Source organism: Dermacentor albipictus, unplaced genomic scaffold (assembly GCF_038994185.2).
Source record: "Dermacentor albipictus isolate Rhodes 1998 colony unplaced genomic scaffold, USDA_Dalb.pri_finalv2 scaffold_291, whole genome shotgun sequence".
Lineage (NCBI taxonomy): Eukaryota > Metazoa > Arthropoda > Arachnida > Ixodida > Ixodidae > Dermacentor > Dermacentor albipictus.
The window spans coordinates 2,820-27,031 of NW_027225845.1; the positions used below are offsets into that span (position 1 = coordinate 2,820).

The 24,212-nt window shown below is 44.2% G+C and overlaps 2 protein-coding genes across 3 annotated transcripts; both read right to left on the bottom strand.

The window, feature by feature from the left end:
* Positions 1–1,054: 1,054 nt before the first annotated feature.
* LOC139053881 (UDP-N-acetylglucosamine transferase subunit ALG13-like) lies at positions 1,055–17,281 on the bottom strand. Of its 2 annotated transcripts, XM_070530559.1 has the most exons (11): positions 16,757–17,281; positions 16,519–16,602; positions 10,842–10,892; positions 10,706–10,752; positions 9,543–9,615; positions 9,396–9,477; positions 8,681–8,816; positions 6,519–6,564; positions 6,324–6,453; positions 5,087–5,145; positions 1,055–1,190 (listed from the first exon to the last, which is right to left on the bottom strand). In XM_070530559.1, the coding sequence occupies exons 1-11, from the start codon at positions 16,889–16,891 to the stop codon at positions 1,131–1,133; spliced, it is 903 nt and encodes a 300-aa protein (XP_070386660.1). In that variant the 5' UTR covers positions 16,892–17,281; the 3' UTR covers positions 1,055–1,130. The 2 variants fall into 2 exon arrangements, with proteins under 2 accessions (XP_070386660.1, XP_070386661.1); XM_070530560.1 differs by lacking the exons at positions 10,706–10,752; positions 10,842–10,892.
* A 4,871-nt stretch (positions 17,282–22,152) lies between these two features.
* On the bottom strand, positions 22,153–23,492 carry LOC139053882 (uncharacterized). Its single transcript, XM_070530561.1, has 4 exons — positions 23,303–23,492; positions 23,040–23,175; positions 22,719–22,955; positions 22,153–22,603 (listed from the first exon to the last, which is right to left on the bottom strand). Exons 1-4 carry the CDS (start codon positions 23,404–23,406, stop codon positions 22,187–22,189), a joined length of 894 nt encoding a protein of 297 aa, XP_070386662.1. The 5' UTR covers positions 23,407–23,492; the 3' UTR covers positions 22,153–22,186.
* Between the last annotated feature and the right edge of the window lie 720 nt (positions 23,493–24,212).

The window sequence follows — 24,212 nt, forward strand, 5'->3', positions numbered from 1 at the left end:
AATTGCTAAACAGCATACGGCACGTACCCAAGCTCACAAATGCTGACAAAAATTGCTGCTTAATGCTGCCGCAATTTATTTGATATATAGATGGTAGTAAGAGATATAGATACTAAGTTACTAGATAAAAAATATTAAGTGCTGTCGAGGAGTTGAAGCATCGCTTAGCCGCATAGTATGCAAAAGAAAAAAAAATTTAAGAAGCGTAATCTCTTGTAGGCCTCAGACCACTTAAGCTATGGTAGATGCGGTGCTTCATCATTCTTATGTTACAAGATAGCAGGTATTTCTCCATGCCATGAGAACATTCCTTTTCAGGGAGCAGAAATTGTGCTGAAGCCTCAGTTTTCATTTCTCATGTTTAGAATACCAAGGACTGCTGATAATCTCAGAAAACAATAAAGAATTCTCAACCAAACACCTAAGTTTTTTTTTATCAAGCATATCTTTTGTTTTATTTCAACAGTTTTGGTTTGAAGGAACTATGTACCTAACGTAAGGGCACACATTCAAACTTCCCAGTCAGCTGGCCATTTTCAAGTGCTCCACAACATTGGCGGCGCATTACATTTGCCTGGTTCTTACAGAGCATCGCGCTCTCAGAGTGCTTAAAGGCACTCTCACCTTCTACATGAAACTCTGACCGAGATCTGGTGGAGTTCCAATTGTGTCACTCCAGTAGCTTCCATTGTTGGCATCGCATCTGCCACAGCAGTAGCAGGTGGGTTACTTGGTTGCTGCACATCTTTTTTTATTCGCTAGTTTGTGTACAACAGAAGAAGCACTGATGTGTTTCCCCTCTTGGCTTCCGATTGCTCTGGTGAGCAGCTGAACATTCAGCTTGTACACCATCTCTGACTCCGATATAGAGCGGGCTCCACATTGTTGCAATTTAAATTGGAGTGCGTAGGAACCAGCCAAAATTACAAGTGTGCTTTTGCACCTTGACAACAAGGACCACGAGAAGAAATGAAGAGCCATGCAACAAGTGATTGAAATGGGAAATTATTGACATAATGTTAAGAGACAGAAAGTACAAATGGATGTTACCTGATATTCTAGTTGAGAGTGAGAGGAAGAAGTGACTTGGGCAGTTCATGCAATGCATAGAACAGGGAACCACTGGTCTACTAGAATTCTGCTACCAAGGAGATAGCAGTCCAGGATGGCAGAGATGTAGCATGATGAGCCTAAGAAATCAGCAGGTATAGGAGATGGAGGCAGAAGACAGATATAAACAAGCATTGCTAGGAGAAGCCTTGTCCTGCATTGGACGTGAAATAGGTTGACAATGACTCTGTCCCACTGTACACAAAGCCATGGTGCCATGCACTTTCTCATGCCGCATGCATCACATTAATTTACTATAAGCTAATTATTTCTACACTTCAATTGAAACTACAAATAATTTCCTCTATGCTTTTCTTGGATTCATTACATTGTGAATAAGAAAAACCAGATCCCTCAGTTCCCCTTCTGCTTGTTCAGCATCGCAAAAGCCATTTTGAGCACAACCATGCTCATCTGCTCATATGGAGATGGCATGCTATCATCACTAGCCCCATACTACCCCTTCAAAACAACCCGAAATTTTTTGATGAACCCCCCCCCCCCTTTCCCACAGAACAGAAAGTTCCAGGAGGTGGGCTCTGAAAGAGCGACATGGATGAAAGGGAAAGCTGCTGCGTCGCAGGTCTGACCGCCGCCGTGGTCAGTTGCTTTGCAGCTGCTGGGGACTGAGGGCCGGGGTTTGGTTGTTGTGTTCATATAGGAGGTTATGGCCAAGTACTGCACCAGGGTGGCCAATCGTGCTCTGGTGAGGGAGTGCGTTACCGGTTCTGGTTACCGGGATCAGGCCACACTCCAGGCCTGTTTATGCAATTTTTTCAACACGCAGCCTTTTTTTTTTTTTTAGTCCGGTGGAAAATTGCGCGGCACCGGGATTCGAACCACGGACCTCTAGCACGCGAGGCGGGTGTTCTACCTCTACACCACCGCTGCACCTTCCAATGGCGGACAGGTGCCATTTGAACATGAACCTTGCAACGTTTAACGCTAGAACGTTATCTAGTGAGGCAAGTCTAGCAGTGCTATTGGAGGAACTAGAGGGCAGTAAATGGGATATAAAAGGGCTCAGTGAAGTTAAGAGGCCAAAAGAAGCATATACAGTGCTGAAAAGCCGGTACGTCCTGTGCTACCGGGGCTTAGCGGAGAGACGAGAACTAGGAGTCGGATTCCTGATTAACAAGAATATAGCTGGTAACGTACAGGAATTCTATAGCATTAACGAGAGGGTGCCAGGTCTTGTTGTGAAACTTAATAAGAGGTACAAAATGAAGGTTGTACAGGTCTACGCCCTTACATCCAGTCATGATGAGCAGAAAGTCGAAAGCTTTTATGAAGACGTGGAATCGGCAATGGGTAAAGTCAAAACAAAATACACTATACTGATGGGCGACTTCAATGCCAAGGTAGGCAAGAAGAAGGCTGGAGACAAGGCAGTGGGCACTAGGAATAGCAGGGGAGAGTTATTAGTAGACTTTGCAGAACAGAATACTATGCGGATAATGAATACCTTCTTCCGCAAGCGGGATAGCCGAAAGTGGATGTGGAGGAGCCCGAACGGCGAGACTACAAATGAAATAGACTTCATACTCTGAGCTAACCCCGGCATCATACAAGATGTGGACGTGCTCAGCAAGGTTCGCTGCAGTGACCATAGGATGGTAAGAACTCGAATTAGCCTAGACCTGAGGAGGGAACGGAAGAAACTGGTACATAAGAAGCCGATCAATGAGTTAGCGGTAAGAGGGAAAATAAAGGAATTCCAGATCAAGCTACAGAACAGATATTCGGCTTTAACTCAGGAAGAGGACCTTAGTGTTGAAGCAATGAACGACAATCTTGTGGGCATTGTTAAGGAGTGTGCAATAGAAGTCGGTGGTAACTCCATTAGACAGGATACCAGTAAGCTATCGCAGGAGATGAAAGATCTCATCAAGAAACGCCAATGTATGAAAGCCTCGAACCCTACAGCTAGAATAGAACTGGCAGAACTTTCGAAGTTAATCAACAAGCGTAAGACAGCTGACATAAGGAAGTATAATATGGATAGAATCGAACAGAATCGAGCAAGATACGATCTCTCCAATGCTACTCACAGCGTGTTTACAGGAGGTATTCAGAGACCTAGATTGGGGTGAATTGGGGATAAGAGTTAATGGAGAATACCTTACTAACTTGCGATTCGCTGATGATATTGCCTTGTAACTCAGGGGACCAACTGCAATGCCTGCTCGCTGACCTGGAGAGGCAAAGCCGCAGGGTGGGTCTAAAGATTAATCTGCAGAAAACTCAAGTAATATTTAACAGTCTCGGAAGAGAACAGCAGTTTACGATAGGTAGTGAGGCACTGGAAGTGGTGAGGGAATACATCTACTTAGGACAGGTAGTGACTGCGGATCCGGATCATGAGACTGAAATAATCAGAAGAATAAGAATGGGCTGGGGTGCGTTTGGTAGGCATTCTCAGATCATGAACAGCAGGTTGCCATTATAGCTCAAGAGAAAAGTTTATAACAGCTGTGTCTTACCAGTACTCACGTACGGGGCAGAAACCTGGAGGCTTATGAAAAGGGTTCTACTTAAATTGAGGACGACGCAACGAGCTATGGAAAGAAGAATGATAGGTGTAACGTTAAGGGATAAGAGCAGATTCGGTGAGGGAACAAACGCGAGTTAATGATATCTTAGTTGAAATCAAGAAAAAGAAATGGGCATCGGCAGGACACGTAATGAGGAGGGAAGATAACCGATGGTCATTAAGACTTACAGAATGGATTCCAAGGGAAGGGAAGCGTAGCAGAGGGCGGCAGAAAGTTAGGTGGGCGAATGAGATTATGAAGTTTGCAGGGACAACATGGCCACAATTAGTACATGACCGGGGTAGTTGGAGAAGTATGGGAGAGGCCTTTGCCCTGCAGTGGGCGTAACCAGGCTGATGATGATGATGAAAAAGAGTACAGTATTTACTTGCATAATGATCGCACTCCCATAATGATCGTACCCCTGAATTTTGTCGTCAAAATTAAATTTTTTTCTTTCCCACGTAATGATCGCACCCCGAACTTGCCGCAGCAATATGTCGTGTGCAAAGTGTGGCTAATGATGATCCCGCTTACCATCTGTCGAATGCTACACGAACGACTCTTAAAGACATACCAAGCGGTGTGCATGCACTGAACAGATTCTTAAGCAGATGCTCCATTTCATTCCTTTCACCACTTTCTGCACTTCCATGAAAAAAAAAGCTACAACCGAAATTGCCTTGGCTTTATTATTTGTAGGCCTTGTAATGGTTGTAGTCAACAACAACAACAAAAAAAGGTTCCTTTTGATTCCTCTCGTCTGCATTCGTGGGCACGCAACAAATCACGAGCGGCAACGATAGTAGCCACGTTTACACTGATATGTTAGAAGTGTACCCTATTCATATGCCGTAGTTTGTAACACAACTAAGACATTCACTCACCCTTAGCGGAAACATGCCGTATTAGCATAGTACGTAGTGAAGACAAATGCCGCAGTTTTCGCAGCATGCCCGCCATGTGTTTCTATGTCACTGGCAGCTAAGCACGCCCATCTCTGTTTCTGTTCCCTCAAAGTAGACACGGCTAGATTATTGCTGCAAACTTGCAGATATTAACAATATTATTCATTAATGATATGGAAGAAACTGTTTTGATGCACGTAATGTACTCAGGAGAAAAAAAAAAATCGCGTTCGACGCGTTCGGCTTGCTCCGCCGCCCGCCATTTTTTTGTGTGTGTGTTCCGCACTGTTAAAGCGGCAGCCACCTGTTCATTGACCTGCTGTCCCGGAAAATTTAACCCACGTAATGACTGCACCCCTGAATTTGCGTCAAATTTCTTGACAAAAAATTATGATCATTTAGCGAGTAAATACAGTATAGGCTTTCCCACAGAAAAGCCATCTGGAGATCCAACGTTTCAGAATTTCCCAAGCAACCACTGTTTCCTAGAAACGATCTACTTAGCAATGCAACTACAAGTGCTGAACTACTTACCAAACATTTAACTCCAGGCTTCAAGTCTGGAATCACGAGTTGTTCACTGCGCATCTTCTCTGGAAAGTTCAAGAAAACATTTTAAATGAACCTGCGCAAGTTTGACAGATGTAACAAACTGAAGGACTGCACTAAGAACAGTTGCCATATGTGTACTCATACCAAACACTTGTTAAGAAAAAAATGAAAAGGTGTACCAATAATAGAGCTCACAACATACCTTTATTCATCTATCCATTCTTTTTTTTGCTATAAGCCATCCCACCTGAATGCTAGCTAGGAAGCAATAAACTCAACTTTGAAAAAACCCGAGGACATCTAAGCACTTATGAGTTGTGAATGCGAAAGCAATAATGTCCAAGTAAACACAGCTTAGTGGTCCATTGAGTTATAGTGAGAGTACGTTGAGACATTTGGCGAGTTTTGATTTGACCTTACCAAAATGCAGTTAGAACACAGGCAAGAGCTTGCTAAGACAAGGAATGGGGTGCTAACACAGGCTTCCGAAAGCGAGGCCCTCTCCCCACACGCAAAACCTGGCATGCTGGGGCTTTGTTTCACCCGCTCTGCTCCATCAAGGCGCACTCGTGCCATGGCCTCACAGCGAATGGGGATTTAGGCTGCCAATGACGCCGGGCGCTGGCTTTTTCACCCAAGGGGCCATTTTACACTTTCGCATCAAAAGATATCATAAAGCATTTCCCGTACCCAACAGGCACTCAAAGAACTTGGTTCCTCTTTGTGCATTATTCCTCTTTGCGTGGAACATTGCATATAAATTTTATCTGTTCTATTATTTTCAGTATCAAGGCTAAATATAGATAAACACAGATACACATAAATATGTAATTGAAGACCACAAACTTTTTGCCGACAGGAAAAGATGACATGCAAATGCTTTCTTGCAACAAAAGTGACATCAGTATGTTTTTGTTTCACCTAAAAACATTTGCTTAGTACAATGTTGAAGCAGTAAAAACAGAAAAATTAATTATACCTTTGATTGAGTGTCACACATAGGTATCTTTTGAATGTGAAAAAAGAAAGCATATATGAGCCTTATTGCATTTTGCTCCCATTGAAATGCAGCTGCCCATGGCTGGGATTAAACATGCAACCTCGAGCTCAGCAGTGCAATGCTGTAGCCACTAAGCCACCAGGCCAGAGCAGAAAAGGATAAGCTGCTACTGTGGGTGACTTGCGCAGTCTCAGAGCCAAGTTTGATGCTGACAGCTACCTTTCTCTGCCTCTTTCCAGTTGTCATATTCAACATTCCTGTAGATTGTCGGGTCCAAAGCCTTGGCAACTTTAAATGGGAATGGGGCTATTCGGTTGGCCAATGCAGTCACCACTTCAGAAGCAGTGGCCTGCAATAGATGGCACAACTTCAACAAATCATGCACGGCACAGTTGCAACCGCATGCTGCCTAACCTGTTCTTCTTCAGGAAGGACGTTGGTCTCTATGCCAAACTTTACACTAAATAAAGCAAGAAAAACACGAAACAAACTTATATTAGACATTTGCTCACTGAATATGTATAGCAATCACTTAAAGGGACACTAAAGGCAAATATTAATTCAAGTTAAAGTGATAGATTAGTGCTCGAGAATCTCTAAGGCGTGGATATTATTGTGAACAGAGCCTTAATAATGGAGAAATTAAGGTAAATGCAGGACATAATTGGAGACTCCTTCAGGACATTCAAATACTCGCCCGATGACAAAAGCACTCCTCAGTTAAGTTGTGTCACTAGTACTCAACCACTTGCTGCCAAAAAAAAAAAAAATCTTTGTATTGTATTATAAGGCGACATAAAATGCTACTTGTCTAGCTGTATGTCATTTTTAGAAAAAATAACTAATCAAAAATACCATTGACAATGATGCGGGCGGTCAAAAGGTTTCCTCTTCGTTCGATTCCACGGCGCCCACGCTTTCGCGTTTCAGTAGTTTCATTATCACCTAGTGATGTGCTGGTTTTGCTGGCTCGCGAAACTCGCACGAACTGCAAGTAGCAATTCAACTTCCATGTGATGTCACAGGATGCCTGCACAGACTACGCCACTTGACCAAAAAGCAGCTGCCGTGGCGAATGCACTGCTCTTTCTTGGCTCGGTACCGCTGTCTGACGGGCGCTGTTTAACCCACTGACGGCAGCAAAGGGTGGTGATGGCGTATGCAACGTCACCACTCCCCTTGTTTAATGGCTGGAGATTTGGACTACGAAAAAGGTATTTGGACCCTTCGGATGCAACTTTCTCGTAAACTAAGTATTTTCTTGGCGCGAAACAAGCGTTGCGACATTTCTGGAATGGCATTTAAGGAGTTCATGTCGACTTAGTATTTGCCTTTAATGTCCTTTTAGTTATTAGGGCACTAAAGACAAAACCTAACTGATGCAAATTTCATAGATTGGCTCAGTGTTTTCAAAAAGCAACTATTTATTACTACTGTTGCTAAGAACAGAGGTGCCATAAGCAAGAAAAACAAAAATACAACCGCTAAGGAGAGTAGGCCCCATCACTTTTGTAATGTGGAACCAGCTCCTTATCCTTGACCCCCAGGGACTGACTCGTGAAGAGTCGTCAACGGTTACATAGAACTCCACATTTCAAAAATACTAAAGAGAGAAGCTAAATCAGTTTACACTAATGAAGCCTTCTTTAAAAACTCCATTTGAGTTATTTTGTGGCAAAAGGTTGATTATAACATAAATTTAAGGTCAAGCTTCTATTATCTTAATTTCTTGCCAGAACTCTGGTGCCAGCACTTTCTTTCACCGGGACTGTTGCAGTGCACTAAATGTTCCCAAACTCTCTAAGTTCATTGCATGGCTCCTTGCGAATACAGTTTAGTCATATTTAACTATACAAATATTAACTAGGTCTGAGCAGACACCAAAATCCACGGCATCACAGCAAGCTGGCATGTAAACTTCGAGGTGGCGTTGCCAACCTGCCTTTTCTGACTTGCCATGCATCCTTTTCCATTATCAAATTTATTTGTATAATGCTTGCATTTTTTTTTGTAGAAAATTGATGCAAAGCTGGGTTCTATAATTATGTGGGGGAAATTTTCCAATAGAAAAATGATAAATAAGGTGGTTGTAGATCAGGGTTCTCACACGTGCCACTGTAAACTGTAACAAATTGTTAATTTCAAACAGCACTTAGTTTTCTAATAACAGCCTACGCTCTACACAAGCAGGAACTGAAAAGGTCTTTCATTTGCAGACACCAGGTTAACCTAGAGCCACTAAACAAATCAGTAAAGTGACTCTAGCCCGTCCTATTCAAAGTCCCGTCAGCACTGACAGCGGAACAAGTAGATGACTGTTTACTTGGAAGATCTGTGCTATGAAACATTATGGTCTACTCAGGCCATGGAAAAAAATAAAATAGTCTATCTTATTTCATTATCTAAAATAGTATTAAAAATGTAATAGGCTTCTATGTATAAGCACAGCAAAAGTCAGTCTGGGGGCCTCATATTCGAGAAAAACAATCTTAAAAATAAACAGCCTATTACAAGTACAACCAAAAAATTTCCAACACATGAAAGCTGCATAAAAAAGAAAAGCACTTGGCCATTACCACTCTTTCCACTGCTCAAAGTTCATGTGCTTCCTGTGCTTGAAGGATTTCTTGTCATGGAGCATCATTTGAACTGCCAAGTCAACATCGCCTCCCATCTCAAAAACATTTTCGTACAAAATTTTGTACAGAATGGCTGCGGAAAACAGTGAAACAGCCCATATTAACAGACTTGCCAACCCTAAAACTTGAAAAATACAGCAATGAAAGCTCAAAAGATTGTTAAATATTTTGAGTATTGTTCTAATATGGAGATTATAACTGTTTATTAAAATTTGCAGACTTCCTTCTACGTGGATGCACTCTGCTTTACAGTCTCAGCAAGAATCTGTGACAAACAGAAATGTTCTAGAAGGTTATTAATGGAACATTCAAGCAACGGTGCCTAAAATTCCAGTTACCATTGTACGCTGGTTCTATGAGTTGGTGGCACTGCTAAAGTTAGGTCTGAATAATGGAGCAAGTCCAAAAATTGGGGCTCTAAAAATCAGTTGAAGACTGGGCCTGCATTCCTTAAATATCTGTGCTGCACTAAATGAAATCAGTTTAGTGCTAAACTGGATGCGAATGAAAAATCATGAAAGTACTGCTGTCAATACTACAACTGTAAACAAGCTACAAAAATTCGGCATTTTATGATAAAATTGAAATAGTTGGCACATAAGGATTAATGTATTAACTAATGAAAGAGTGATGAAAACACCTTGGAACTCACATTGGCAGAATGCTGCAGCATCAAGTTCTTGTTTTGAGTAGACTGCATCATAGTGATTACCATGGGTGTTGCACATCATCACCTAGAGAAGATAGATGGAAAGTAGCGTCTACATGGCGAAACAAATCTGCATCCATGAAATCATACCACACTTTGGAAGCGATTTTCAGTTGCGTAGTAGGGACTTTTGGATGGGCTGTCAAAGATGACAAAGTCTTTCCTGTAGGTTCAAGTAAAAGAGGCAAGTATAAATACTTTGTAAACATGAAACAGATATGGCAAAAAATGGCTGTGGCTTAGGTAAGGTTAAGCCCAGGATGCGAAGCATACTAGCCTTTATTTTAGTTGTTGAACCACTGTTTAGCCTGGTGAACTGCTGTTGCTTGGCTATATTTGGTTCGGCTAGACGAAGAAACAACTCATGCATTACTGCTTCGCCTTCAAGAGTGGAACGCGACAGCGTTCCCGTCGACCCGCCAAGGGGTGTAAGACAATGGGCTACAGGGCAGCGACTACGCGCCCCGCATTGGACGCGGTGAGCGTCGAGCAAAGCAGCGTTCAGCGCGGCAACGAAATGTGCGCCTGAGCAAGAGACGCACGCCTTAGAAACAGCTCGTTTCTAAGGCAACACCGCATTCACTAGAGGCGCTTTTGTACCGCTTTGAAGCATCGTACTCGTGGCTCAGTGGTAGCGTCTCCGTCCCACACTCCGGAGACCCTGGTTCGATTCCCACCCAGCCCGTCTTGCAAGAGTTGAGCCAAAGCCACTTCTCCTCTGTCGTGACGTCACGGTGTCACGTGGTTTCATGGCGACACCGCCGCGCCTGAGGAGCTGGGTTGAGCTCTCGTAATATGCTTCGCATAAAAAACTTAAGATTGTAGTTAAATATGTTAAAAATCATTGTGTGTAACACTGTGAAGGAAATCACGCAAAGGAGAGTGGCCAGTTCGCCAAGAGCTACACATTGGACTTGTTGGTACATAAGTCATACTAATGGCACACACAAGAACTGTCCGTGTGGATCCAGCGGGTGAGCTACACCCAAGGACTTTAGATGGCTTAGATGGCCTTTGCGATGTCATACTTGTTGTGCCCTTGGACAGTTTCGCTCAAGCAGCTAATAAATCTAAAAGATTAAATTTCTGTCAAGGCCCAACCAAAAGCAAAGCAACAGCACCCTAATATGAAAGTACTAAATGGTCCCCATCCTCAGCAAAGAATAAATAAAAAATTATTAGCAGTTGCTCATTTTAAACAGACCAAGCCTAAGGCAATAGGGATGCTATAAAAGAAAATCTCAGTTTTTTACTTGTAAAGTGTTGCCATAGCATGCATCTCCAAATGGCCGCCCCAGACCTGGAAAAAAAAAAAAATCTGAGCTGTGTCCTTGACAGTCAGCTCAGTGAGGATGAAATATATGTTGTATCATCACAATTGATACTTGCCTTCACATTTTCCATATTCAACAGGTAGTTCTCGAAGTCCCCATCAAGGTACTATAACATAAAAAAGCGATATGTGAGAGCAGCTTAACGCACCCAGCGAGACAAGTTTAATGCAATCTTTCTTGTGATACTCCCTGAACATCATCATCATCCTCAGCCTGTTTTATGTCCACTGCAGGATGAAGGCCTTTCCCTGCGATCTCCAATTACCCCTGTCCTGTGCCAACCAATTCCAACTAGCACCTGCGAATTTCCTAATTTCATCGCTTCACCTAGTCTTCTGTCTCCTCGATTGCGTTTCCTTTCTCTTGGTACCCATTCTGTAACCCTAATGGTCCAAGTTATCTAACCTACGCATTACATGACCTGCCTAGCCCCATTTTTTTTCTCTTGATGTCAATTAGAATATCTCAATGCAAACACTGCCATGAAAGACTTGTGACAGTCAATCACAGTTATGCCGCTACATAAACAGTCAAAAGAGCTGCATGTACTTACTTCGGGCAAGTCTACACACCATTTATGCAGTCTTTATTTCAGGGGGGTATTTATGGGTTAGTCCAAGAGGGAGCAGGACAAATTTTCTTTGCGTGTGTGCTGGTGTGTGCATGTGTGTACAGATATTATTTGATATCCTAACAAATGCTGAACAGCTTTACCGCATAATGGGAACCTATATTTAAATTGGTATAAATATATGCATACTATGAAAACTCACTTTTCTGCCGACCTTAGGAAACCTAAAGACCAACAAATTCTTCAAAAACTATTTATTAATTAAATTATTTGTCAAAAAGCCCATTGCTTATAGCGAGTTTCGATGGATGTATGCAACAGCAGAATAATTGAACTCGAGATTGTTTACATAACGAAAGACAATTACGACAAACACAGGTAAATAATGCCACATGTCCTGGATATCACAATTCTATTCATAATAAAGACCTTTCTTGGTTTCCCGAGCATGGAACTGAGCATGTTTCTGGCATTTCTGAACTCCTTTAGTTTAGGCTCTAATCGTGCGTATAAAAATGAGTGAAAGAGGCGGTTATATTTTATCAACATTATATGTTCATTTGTGACCCATAGCCTTTTGATCTTTTTCATAAAGAAGGGGCAGTTTTATTGATTGCGTCTTAACCTGGCTCTAGCTCTTCTTGATGCCAATACTCAGTCACGGGACACATCAAGGTATTCATCCTGTGGTAGGGAAATTCATGGGAATGCAGGATGCAGTGAATAATGCCCACTTAAGAAAACTTGTCATTGATGGTTCTGGTGGTCTGGTTTTATGTTAGTGGAACATTTTGATTCTGTTTACACAAGCTTTGCTCTGCCTGGTTATCCCAATACAGCTCTTAGCTTCCTTATGTGCACTCAAACAGAAATATCTACATTTCATCTGACAAAGAAGAGGTATTCCAGCATTTTAATGAACCTGAAGTCAACTTGTTCCACTGACTACAATGGTTTTCAAATATGACCAATAAAATTTATAGCAGACATCATCGCGCTGTACTTGGTGCACATGTAACTTATCAAGATCATCTGGAGTATTCCCAAAAAGGAAAAATGATAAAGTCAGAACATAAAGTCAGAAAATGATTGTCAGATCTACAAAGGAGGAGAAAGGATTAATGTAAGCAAGTATCGTCCTGTTTCCTTTCTCCTCATAGTTTCGAAGGCACTTGAAAAAATAGTGGAAAGCAGTTGAGATTTCTTAATAAGCACTCCTTATATATCAATAGAATCCATTTTACTTGTCCAGAAGGAACTCATTTGAAGTAACATTAAAGCCAAAAAGCTAAAACTTGGAGTGGTTAAGCAGGTAAAAGTCAGCAAGGGCTTTGACCTGCTTAACCACACCATCTTGCTCCAAAAACTTGAACATTACGGTATCCAGGGCCTGTCGCTTTACCTCATATGCTCATATCTGAGCAACCGCAACTATGTGGTCGTCATAGGTAACTTTCTATGTAGCTTGCAGCTGATTCGTTGTGGAGTTCCCCAAGGTAGTTTGTTAGGTCGCATTCTATTTTGTGTCTATGTTAATGACCTTGTGAACATTGCAGGCGATTTGTCTTATAATTTTGTATGAAAGTGACACCAGCATATTTCTCAGTGGCTTCTCTAGTGACAAAACAATTACTACAGGAAACACAGTTCTTACTGCCTTGCATGAATGGTTCACAGCAAATGGACTTACTAGTAACACCAGGAAGACAAAGTGTTCCATGCACTGAACAAAAAAGTATCTAAATAACAAACTTCTCCTTCACAACCACCATATAGAAACTGTTGATAGCTTTAAATAAAGCTAGAGTAGTCTTCGATTCGCACATGAGATGGAGTGAACACATGTCCTATCTAACACAGAAATTATCTTGTTCTATTGGTTTCTTAACCAAATGCTGCTTTGAATTTCCCACCAAAACTAAAGCTTGCAATTTATCATGCCCTATTTCATACTTAAGAGTAGCTAGTTCCAAATTGTCTGGGGTACCACATGTAAGACTAACACCACACGCCTATTAACACTGCAGAAGAAAGCAGCAAGAATTATTGCTGGCACTTCTTACACAGTACACACACAAGATTTATTTATACAATACAATGTTTTTCACTTTACCGCAGAACCTCATTAATAAGTAGATGGCGGGGAATGTGGATGAGGTACACACTAAGCGATATACTAATTAATCAACAATGGCAGATGAGCAACTATAGACTTACTGGCCAGAAAATAATTAAGTCTTAATTATCTCCTATACACACGCAGACAAGTTTTATTTGTGAGCAGGACACAAATGCCTGCGATTTTCAATTGCCACCGTGGCGGCCTTGCAGTGACAACGGCATCCTCAAACTCAGCAATGCCACGAGTTTCTCCATCAGGCCTCCCTTCTTGTTGAATACAGAAAGGCTATCAGCCACTTCCGCATTGTTGTTGTGGACAATGTGGACACGCCAGAAGCTATGGGAGCAGCAAACATGTCATGGCCACCATGTTTTGACACTACTATTGATGGCGACTGCAGTCCGTGAAAGTTACATCCGATGCAATTTAATTATCTATGGCCTGCACAGACACTGCACCGATTTTGCACTTCTGCATGCTGAAAGCTGAAGTAAATACTATGCACTAACCATTTGGCATGCGGTAAGTGACTATAGTTTAAGCAGTAAGCCAATGCATTAGGTACAATGGCGACCCAGGATGGGGGATTCATCACAACTGGTATTTAAACTGGAATGGTTTATTAAGTGTGTATGTATTAACGAGGTTTACAGTTTCTCACTTTTGAATACCGTCTACTTCATAACTTGAGATTTTCTCCATAATGCATTTATGATTTTATGAAAACAACTGCTAAGCTAAAACCTAAGAAGCGTGTCGCAACACGCAGTACAGAGAAGTGGGCAATACCCCGTACGAGGACTAATTATGGGAAGCAAAGTTCTTAGTTTATTCCCCTTAACAGATTAAATATACATAAGAAAAGCAATACAAACATTCTTACATTGCCCCAAAAGCACCTTAAACTTCACTTTCTTCAGAGGGTAGCATACCTGGTGCTACGTAGTGGGACTTTGTATATCATTATTTCCTTAGTACTAGCCAACGTGATTTCAGTGTAGTTATTTCTTCTTGTACCAAATAACTTACATCTAGCATTGATATATTTAAGCACCTCTTTCCTGTATAAACTGTCTTTATATAGTTGGTGTTCTGTGTAAATCATGCCGATCATGATCTCATTTATGCAGTGGGTACAAAGCAGATTCTCTTTCTTTCCTTTTTTTTTTTTTGGCGTCCTTGACCAAAAAAAGAATGCTTATCAGCACACTGCGAGCCCGTCACTGCAGCTCAAGCATCGTATGCACCCCAGGTTTTAGATCATGTAGAGCAAAGGCCAGAGGCTTTTAAGGGACAAACCAGCACCATCAGGAACACTGCCCCGGGAAGCCATAATGAACTTGCTCCTAAACCAAGACCTGTAGGCAATTTACTAGAACTGAGAAAAAAAAAATTCCAACTTGCTTCGAAGCTCCCTCCACATACAAGCCACCTGTCACAGTCCCAAAAACTACCTCACGCCAGCTCATCCCTTATGCCCCTGCCACAGTCTTTACATAGCAGCCCTATGATACTCTAGGCTCTCGATCAGCTCGAATGCCCATTCTTTTCAGCGACTATCACTGGAATAACTGAATGTGAGGCATTCCCAGACATGGGTTCTTACATTACTACACCAAAAATGTCACTCTTACTGCCTCACATGCTCAACCCATGGACGGATCCTTCTTTAGCAGTTGTAAAAGGTGTCACTGTACTCCCTGTGGGTACAACACTGCTCAAGATAGCATTTCATCCTATAGTTAGGGCAGTTGAGGCAGTCATGCTGAACACAATGTCCTGCTCATAATACTGGGAGAAGACTTGTTTGAAATGGCTCATGCCAGCCTTTTCTTCGGGACACCAAAGCCGGCTGTTTTACGGCACACGGCTACAGAAAGAACAGCATTATCTACCCAAAAATTTTCTTAAGAACGATCAATAGTGTTATACATAGCACACATATACCTGGCACACATATACAAAGCACACATATATATTATACATATCTCACTGCTGAAGTGCAGATCATGTCAGAAGAATGTTTACAGAATGAGGTACTACCAGCACCCGATCAACAGCCCTAGCTGACACATTCTAACTGGTCATTCCCTACCATTGCCTTTATCCAGACAGTTTGTCAAGCCTGCTGCATAAAGCAATGGTACTGTTCTGCCTCAGTTGGACCTGACATCCCACAAGCCATTATTGGCCAGCTCACTTGACTCCAAGCCAACATACCTCCATTGCTGAGAATCTTGGATTGCCACAGTGAAGTTCTTGCCCCCAAAAAAAGACGACCTAGAACACCATAAGAAGTTGCAATACTGCACCGATTTGCTACCGAATACCTTGCCTTACAGCTGCTGCGCGTACATATATGCGCCAGATGACAGATTGTTTCTACAGAACCTCACACCTTGCTTCAGTGCAGTTTACCAGTTTGCTGAACAGAAAAGTTCTGGCTCAGGCCTACACCTTCTGCACCATGCCAGAACCATGCACGTCTCGAAAATCAAGCATTATGCCACCCGTCTCACCAGTGGAACTCGTGCACACTTCCACCTTGAGAGATGCACAACTTCACCCCCTCTGCGATTGCCCGAGAAACAGGTGAGCCGCGCTATAAAAATCACTGCCGGATTTCTTTTTTGGCCCACATAGACTATATTTATTACTAAATGGATTTAATTGAATATTTAATTGAATACACAGAACCGACGCGACACACGTTATATTTACTGAGCTACGATTTAACGAACTGTGTTTAATTTAGCCAACCAAATCTAGGGACTTGGTCCTCCTAAACAGCGTTGGGATATACGAGGCCGCTCCTCTCGCGACCCCTGTTTCCTCGTGCGACGTTCCACGTGGGCCATCAAATCTGCATGCCAAGCCCGCGTGGGAACCTATGCGTATACTATGCGCCAGAAGCTTTTCGAGCGTAGCTGGACGTCAAATTGCAAACGCAGCAGCGCACAAAAAAGAAAAAGGAGGGGGGGGGGGGGGGGGACAAAAAAAGAAACCAAGGTTAAGACGACAGATGAATTAATATGTCACCTTTGCATAAGTGGACTTGTTCTCACGTAAATGTTGCACGCATGCTCGTCGTACAGCTTCATGTTTCGTCTGCGTGTTGTACACCTACATGTGACCGAAAAGAACGATAACAAGCATTCATTAAGTTGTCACACTAAAAACTCTCATAATGTGTTAATACATCAAAGGGTAGCCAATACTAGAGCACAAAGGCCAAGCGAGTAAATGGAGGAAGTACGCAGAATTGTGGTCCACTCACGTGCTCAGACACCACTCTGAACAAGCAGGAGCCATCAGCGGCGATCTGCTTTCTCCAGAACCCCAATGAGTTGAGATATGCATCAATTTTCTGGTTACCTTCTTCTTGGCACAGCATTGTGCACAGCGAAGTCATGCGAATGCCCTGGGAAGCGCGGTCAGTTTGTACCAGTGGGAGTAACAAAGGAGAGTGACAAAACGACTAATGCCCGCTCAAATTTTGTGTTAGCCGCCACTCTCCGCGCTTGACCTTGTGTCCTTCCGCACTTAAACTTATCCTAGAAGAAAGGCCAGAGCCGACAATATCAAAACTGATTAAATAAGACACCTTACGGTGTTTATGCAAGCAGCTACGTAAGCAGTCCGCATTAAGAGTGACAAGTGACGGACGGCAATCGTACACAATGCGCGAACTATTTTTTTCTATTTCCAGACACTCCTGGGCCACCGGCCGAGCCACCATGCATGGCCGCGGCACCGTACCGGCGTCGCGGGCGTCGTCGCTAGTGTCGCGTGCGTCACTGAGTTTTCTGGAGTTGAAGTTCCCCAGCTCCTTATCTCTTTTTTTTTTTGTTAAATCCTTTGGGGCTTATCTTGTCCCACAATGATAATCGTCATCTGCCTTGTTTGTGTTTCCTTTCTTGAAAACTCAGCGCTCGCTACTTTCCTGTCGAGAATGCTATGTCACACTGATAAATATAGGAGGGAGCATTACGTCACGCAACTAGCCGTGGCAAACCAACGCTCAGTGAAGCCACAGTGGTGGAACACGTGACCTTTTGCGAGAGAGAGAGAGAGAAAGAGAGTAAGATCCCGGAGATGTTGAGACGTTTGGTTCCTGCAGTAGCCCAGTACAAGTTATGCTAGTAGTTTTTTATTCGGTGCGCGCTTGTTCGGCTGCCTGCTGTGGCTCCACCTGCAGAGCGGGAACATTAAAGCCAACCTCGCACTTTGACGTGCGATCACGTGTTGGGCCACCAGGTTTGGCTTCAATCGCGCTGCGGTATGCTTCATCGTAGCCTTTTCCTTCCGCCGAAGCGCAAGCTAATTATGGGGTTTTACGTGCCAAAACCACTTTCTGATTATGAGGCACGCCGTAGTGGAGGACTCCGGAAATTTCGACCACCTGGGGTTCTTTAACGTGCACCTAAATCTAAGTACACGGGTGCAAGCTATTCGTGACTTGAAAATACTGGGCTCGCAGCGTTAAAGACAGGATATGCGGGCAAGACAGGTGACGATTGTCGTTGCGGGACATGATACGACCCAAAGAGAGTAAACTTTATTATTTAAGAGTGTTGCCCCTATTTCACCTCTGAAATAGAGCCTTCTCGGCTGGATTCCGCTCAGTTCATCTTATGCTAATTATAAAATAAAAGCTGACTGTTCCTTGCAAAACATGGCACATCCCCACATTGGGGGATGGGCTAAGAATTGGACAGTTGTACGTTCAGTTAATAGCTAACAATAGAGAGTTTTAGAATAGGGGCCCCAAAGAAGTAGCGTCGAAGTCACTGCGCATGCGCGAGACGCAAACTGCGTTTGGGTTTTGCGTTGGGAACGCTATTTCACCGATTTAGCGGGAGCCCAAATAGCGGCCCCAAGAGCTTTGCGTCAGCAAACATGGCGGCACCCATCGAAGCGACGGCTCTAACCTAGCACCAAACTGGGTTCGGTTCGTGGTAACGCGTGAAGTTCGCGAGCTAGGAGAAGTGACTGCGTATCGCTTTCTCTCAACTAGCGTGTGTTGTCAAGATTGATTCATTAGACCCCGCTGATTCCGAATTCGGTTGTGGATTTTATGGCTCGTAGGCCTAACACGGCTAAGCTTGACTGGTGAAGGCACGCAAAGTTGGTTTGCTCAAAACTAAGCGCAACTAATTGTTTGCTGCTTACAGAATAACCTCTAAATTGTAATTAAACGCGAATACACGCAAGTCAAAATTTGTATTCCTATCATAAAATTTCGTTCTCGATTTTACAAACTTCCCGATTTAACGAAATAATTCGAGCGTGGTCATCACTTCGTTAAGTTGAGTTTCAACTGTATTGAAATGAGCTATACTTTTTTATTATTATAAGTTCAACCTGGTTTACAATGTGCAGATAAGCCTTCGTTTGTAGTAAGAAGTGGTGCTCCCTTCGCCTTCGTTTTCGATGAGTGGCTTGGCTCGTCTATCGACAGAACAACGATGACAGGGGCCAGCCATGACACATGTACTTGGGGGAAAAACGCGGTAGAAATATAAAAAATGTCTCTACAACAACGCGAACTTATTGCACCAGCTTTTTATTTTCAAAAGTGGTTGAAAAGGTCAAAATGTAGATGGTTAACCACAGTTGTACACTCCCTCCTCTGAAAGCAGAATGATGGGCGGCTTTCACAATTTACAAGGTGGGCTATCGACATCGCTCTCACTTCAGTGTTGCGGGGGGGGGGGGGAGGGACTCTTACTTGTTTAGAAGCTGCTCAGATCGAAATTTTCTGCTTACTATAGTAGGATACAACTTAAAAAAAAAACAGCAGTTAGCAACCAAGGCACACGGACCGCACGGGGTTGTGTTGCTCTGCCAGCCAATCACAGAAGCAAACAAAATCGTCGTCATGCAACCTTTTCAAGATGGCGTCGTACTTGATACCTCCGGAGCGTCTGCTCTTCTTGGGGCGCTATTCTGGACATTCCGCCATTTTCTTCGGAGCGTGACGTAGGCGCGACGCAAACAAAATGGCGCTGGTGGCCCGGTTTTGCTTACGTAACGTGACGCCAACTTGACGTTTCGCCTAAGAAACTGAAATGAAGGCACTGAATGTAGCGTTATCGGTGAAGCAAAACAGTTTTCCTCCGCAGTAAAAATAAAGCAGCTATCTCAAAGCGTATGATTATTCTGTCGAAAACGCTTCTCGCTTCCGTCGTCTGCTGCGTACAAGCCGTCGTCTGCTTCAGTAGCTCGGATGCGTGTCCCTGGAAAATGGAATGAGTCATCGCATGTTCGTGCCAACGCGCTTGTTTTCTTTCTTGAGACAACATACGCGAACTACCAGTGGTGATGCGCGCACGTTCTAGGCCACGTTATCGCTATTTCGTGAAACGCAAGTGACTCAGCCCGACTCGGCTGGCTTAGAAACGGCCGAATATCACCGATAGCGTTGCGCGCGCCAGAGATATCCACTAGAGGGACGCAAGCGCTGGCGCTGCCATCTCTTGTTCATTTCGCTGGTTACTCGCACCGCGGGAGGAAACTTCAAGGCGCCGCCTTGCGTACATTTCTTTTTGTAAGTTAGAAAAAGGCCGTTGTCATAACTTTTGATTGTGCGAAAAGGCATTAATCTCGATTACAATACAAATGCAGCAGTGAAAAGTGGACAACATTGCTGAAAGTTTGCTATATTCAACCAATATTATTTCGTATTTACGCGTTCTTTTAAAAAACGATGGCCCAAAACACAAATGCCAACACCACCCGAGAGCGATGCAAATACTATGAGCACGCGTTATGAACAAAAGATTTTCGTGGCGCCAAACGACGGGGAAAATGTGGCGATACGCATTCCTCTCGGCTGCCATTGCATATGACTGCCCATTAGCATAATTCGCGCGGCTCGTCGCAGCAAAAATTATGGCGGAAAACCTCAGCAATGGCGGCCCTGCGCAACGTCACGCATCGTCAAAATGACGTTTACGAAACAGCCCTTCCTGTGACGCTCCTCATGAGATATTCCTTCAGCCAATCAGCAAGCTGGCATGGCGCATATCTTGAATCGCCACCACATATTCGCGCAATTGCAGATGCATTGCACTGGCTTCTGCACGCTACCGCTCACATTCTTTTTGAAGCGCTAACATCACAATATATCTGCCAAGGACCAAAAAAATGTATTAGTCCATAACATTTGCAGCTCCACGTCACGTTTCGTCATCTTGATGAAAACGCAAAATTGCATTTTGCAATACTTCCGCTTCCCGGCACAAATTTCAAAACACGTGACCTTTCGACAGCCAATCAGAGAGTAAACATGGCGGCTAATGGCGGCCGTGCAGCCGCCATGCGTGTCCAGAATAGAGCCCTTGAAGCACGGAGGAAGGAAACTAAGGAGAGGCCCTGACGTCACTCTTTGCGAAGCAAAAGTGAAGCCGGAAGTTGGCGTTGCTCATGGCGATGCTCCGCCTTTTGTGCCACCCTCCTCTCTTGTTTACATCTTTCGCGAAACCACGCCGCGCTGCACGTGGTGTCGCGCGCGGAGCGCGCGCGCTCGCGCAACATCCGGCAGAGCACGGTGCAGGTAACACAGCGCAACAAGACACGGTGACTAACGCAAACCCGCCCACACAGCGCCTTTGCCACGGCACGAAACCTACCAGAGCAACACGTGTGAGCGCTCAAAAAATCAGATGAACGCCGCCATTGTGGCCGAAAAGGCGTGGCCATGCAGCAAAAAAAATAAAAAAGCAGCAAAAGAAATGAGAACCTATACGTCATTTCCGCCACACTTTTCTCCTAGCGCGCGGAGGGGGTAGGGCCTCTCCTTACTTTCCTTCCTCCGTGCCTTGAAGCGTCTTTTTATCGGCGGAAGCGATGAGGCACGGCCGCTCAATGGAAACAAGGTGCGGCCTGCCGAACGCGCCTCTCCGCCGGTGATTGCGATAGTTCTTGTTCTCTCCGCCGCGCCGGTAGTGGCGCTGCACATCGGCGAATGAGGGGGGGCCCACGGGGACTCAGGAGGCCAGGTTAGGTAGTAATGAAGAAGGTGGAACCTCAGACTAGCATCACCGTCAACAATAGAAAACGTATCGTCGTGCAAAAGGCTACATAACTATGCACGGCGGCAGATGAAACGAAAAGTGGTTAGAGATTGAGGAGCAACAGTTAAATTTACAACCAACAGGTGTGCATGCGCTTACAGAAACGCACCTTAGAGGCTCGGGAAGATCCACCAGTGATTGAGAACTGTTTGGGAAGGGTGTAGTGGTTCCAGGGCTTACATATGAAAACGCAGTTATTTGCTTGGGGTTAGGCAATGCGCGCCGGCATGCGACACGGCGTCAAGATATTGTGTGTCGATTGCGCGCGAGAGGGTGGCAGGCGCGATATTCGGCAAGGGAAAACGAAGCAGAAATAAAGACAGTACGGGAAAAATGAAGACAGGCAGGTACCGCAGAGTCACTTAAGTGCTCTATTCGTGTGTGTTCACACCGATGACTTCATCAATGATGTGGATTTACAAATATCTTCAGTTGCTTTCTGTGTCGTGAAGGAAGCGCAGCTTCAGATATGGAACTAAAGATATAGAGTGGTGTTGACGTGCAAAACACGGTTTTATTGATTCTGAGCACAGGTTTAAAAAAATAGGGCTTCGTTTAAGATGACGCTTGACTCACAGAATGCAAATTTGTTTTATTTGAACACTACTGTTCAAGGTTTGCAGTCTTCTCTACAAACGCAGGACCTTGCGGGAAAGAGGCTTTCTTGAAAGCCTGAGCACACTGTCCAAAGAGCTGGTAAGGTCACCAGCCCAGTTCGCCAGGAGGGGTCTCAGGAACTTTTTTAGAAATATCTCGCAAAGCTCTCGACAGTGATACTGGTCCGTACACTTTGCACACCACATGAGCGGGCAAACCATGAGGTGTGGGAGCACAGCACATGAGAGGAGCTGGCACAGTTTCCCACAGCGATAAACTTCAGCAGACTGCAGAGCTAATTCGACGAAAGTACACAGCAGCTTGCATAACCAGACGACTTCAGGCCGCGGGTAGCTCAGTCCACCTTGGTCAAGACTGAATGTGAAGTGATACGCTCCAGCCCGCGAAGCACTTCCTTTTAGTCGCACCTTGCATTCACGGCACGCCACCTGTATAATTTCATAGATTCAGATTTTACTAATTGCGTCAATTGTCTTCAACTTGACCAATATACAAATGGCTAATCATAGAGTAGGCATGGTCATTTTAAAAGATAGAGCTCACCTTTTGCTCACAGACGAAAGCCAGGTACCCCGCCATGTATGTGAGCGGTGCGAACTCAAGGTGTGGAGGGACCTCGTCGTGCTTCATCACATGCTGCAACTTCCACAACACTGCCAGGGCTGCCTCCGGTATAGCTGGGTCTTCTCGGTCACCGTCGTGGTTCCAACCTTTCAGCGCTGTCTTGCACTCTGAACTTGATGGCGCGTTTCCAGTGCTGGCAGCCTGTAAAATCCCGACCTGTGCCCCAGAACATGGTTGGCGATTACCACTTTTGCAAAAACCAAAACACTAGACACTTCAAGAAGCAAACAGCAGCCGAACCTTCAGCAACTTCTCCGCTGTGAAGACTGCGGCTCTTGCATCAACTCGGTCATTACCACCATTGAATTGGCGGAAGCAGCTGAACACAGACTCTACTGGATCGCTGTTGAGCCCACGGGTCAGTACGTACTTGAAGCTGCAGTTTTTTAAAAGCCAAAAAAAAAAACAAGTATGGTTAACACCTTAAAGTCACGCATCACATTAGCCAAGCTATAATCAGAGCGTGAAATTAGCAGGCAAATTTTCGCAAAATTTGTGCTTACCCCAGGTCGTTCAGCATGTACTCAACGACGGCAACTGTTGATCTAGTTGTCATTACGGTAGCCTCGTAAGTCTCCTTTGTAAGCGACTGCATACGGGCTTTCATGCTTTCACGTCTCACATTTTCGAGATAACTGATGAAGTCAACTTCGAGCCAAGCCAACCTATCATCCTCAGTTTTGACGAATGGCCTTTCCCTCGATTTCCAACCCGAAATGTCATGGAGGTCATACCACAACCCAACATATTTCATGAATGTGATAGTTGACCGACAATCCTGAAATTGCGCAGCCTTCTCATGTGATCCAGGATTTTTTTGAAGGTATTCGAGGATGGCGATTACCGTAGGCGAGAAGAGCAATGTCGCGCGACAGACCTTCATCTTTTCAAGATTGCTGGGTTCAACGTGAGCTCGACTCAACAGTCGCACTGGCTTAACAAGCATATCTCTCTGGATGTTGTAGAGTGTCTTCAGGAAAACGCCTCCTTTGATTGGCTCGATACCATCGGACATTTCTCTTTCCAGCAAGTTTGTCCTTAAGTTTTTGATCAGGTGGCTGGGGTCAAATGACAAAAATAGAGGCTCGCCTTCGCGCTCTGGATGTGGGACGACATGCTGGAGTGTGTTGTCATCGGACAAGTTCCGGAACATGGCTGTGTTTGTTTGGTGGTTGTCAGTGACAATACGGACAATTCGAAATCCTATTTCTTCAACTGCATTGATGACACTGCGCGTCAGGAGAAGGAGCTTATCGTGCTTCAAATTTCTCGTGAAAAAATAACCTACTGGAATCACATATACTGTTGAGAGTCCACGCAAAACAAAGCAAAGAAGCATGTTGGCTACCACAACAGCAGGTTCTCGCGCCTGGCACTGTACATCGACGAGCCCAAAAATCCTATCCACTTGTC

Coding starts and splice junctions, on each gene's coding strand:
- LOC139053882 (XM_070530561.1), bottom strand. CDS start 23,406: ATGAAAGCCCGTATGCAGTCGCTTACAAAGGAGACTTACGAGGCTACC. Junction 23,176..23,302: donor TACATGCTGAACGACCTGGG/GTAAGCACAAAT, acceptor AAAAAACTGCAG/CTTCAAGTACGTACTGACCC. Junction 22,956..23,039: donor CAGCGGAGAAGTTGCTGAAG/GTTCGGCTGCTG, acceptor TCTGGGGCACAG/GTCGGGATTTTACAGGCTGC.
- LOC139053881 (XM_070530559.1), bottom strand. CDS start 16,891: ATGACTTCGCTGTGCACAATGCTGTGCCAAGAAGAAGGTAACCAGAAA. Junction 9,616..10,705: donor GCTATGGCAACACTTTACAA/GTAAAAAACTGA, acceptor TTGAACCTACAG/GAAAGACTTTGTCATCTTTG. Junction 6,565..8,680: donor TTTGAGCAGTGGAAAGAGTG/GTAATGGCCAAG, acceptor TGCTTTATTTAG/TGTAAAGTTTGGCATAGAGA.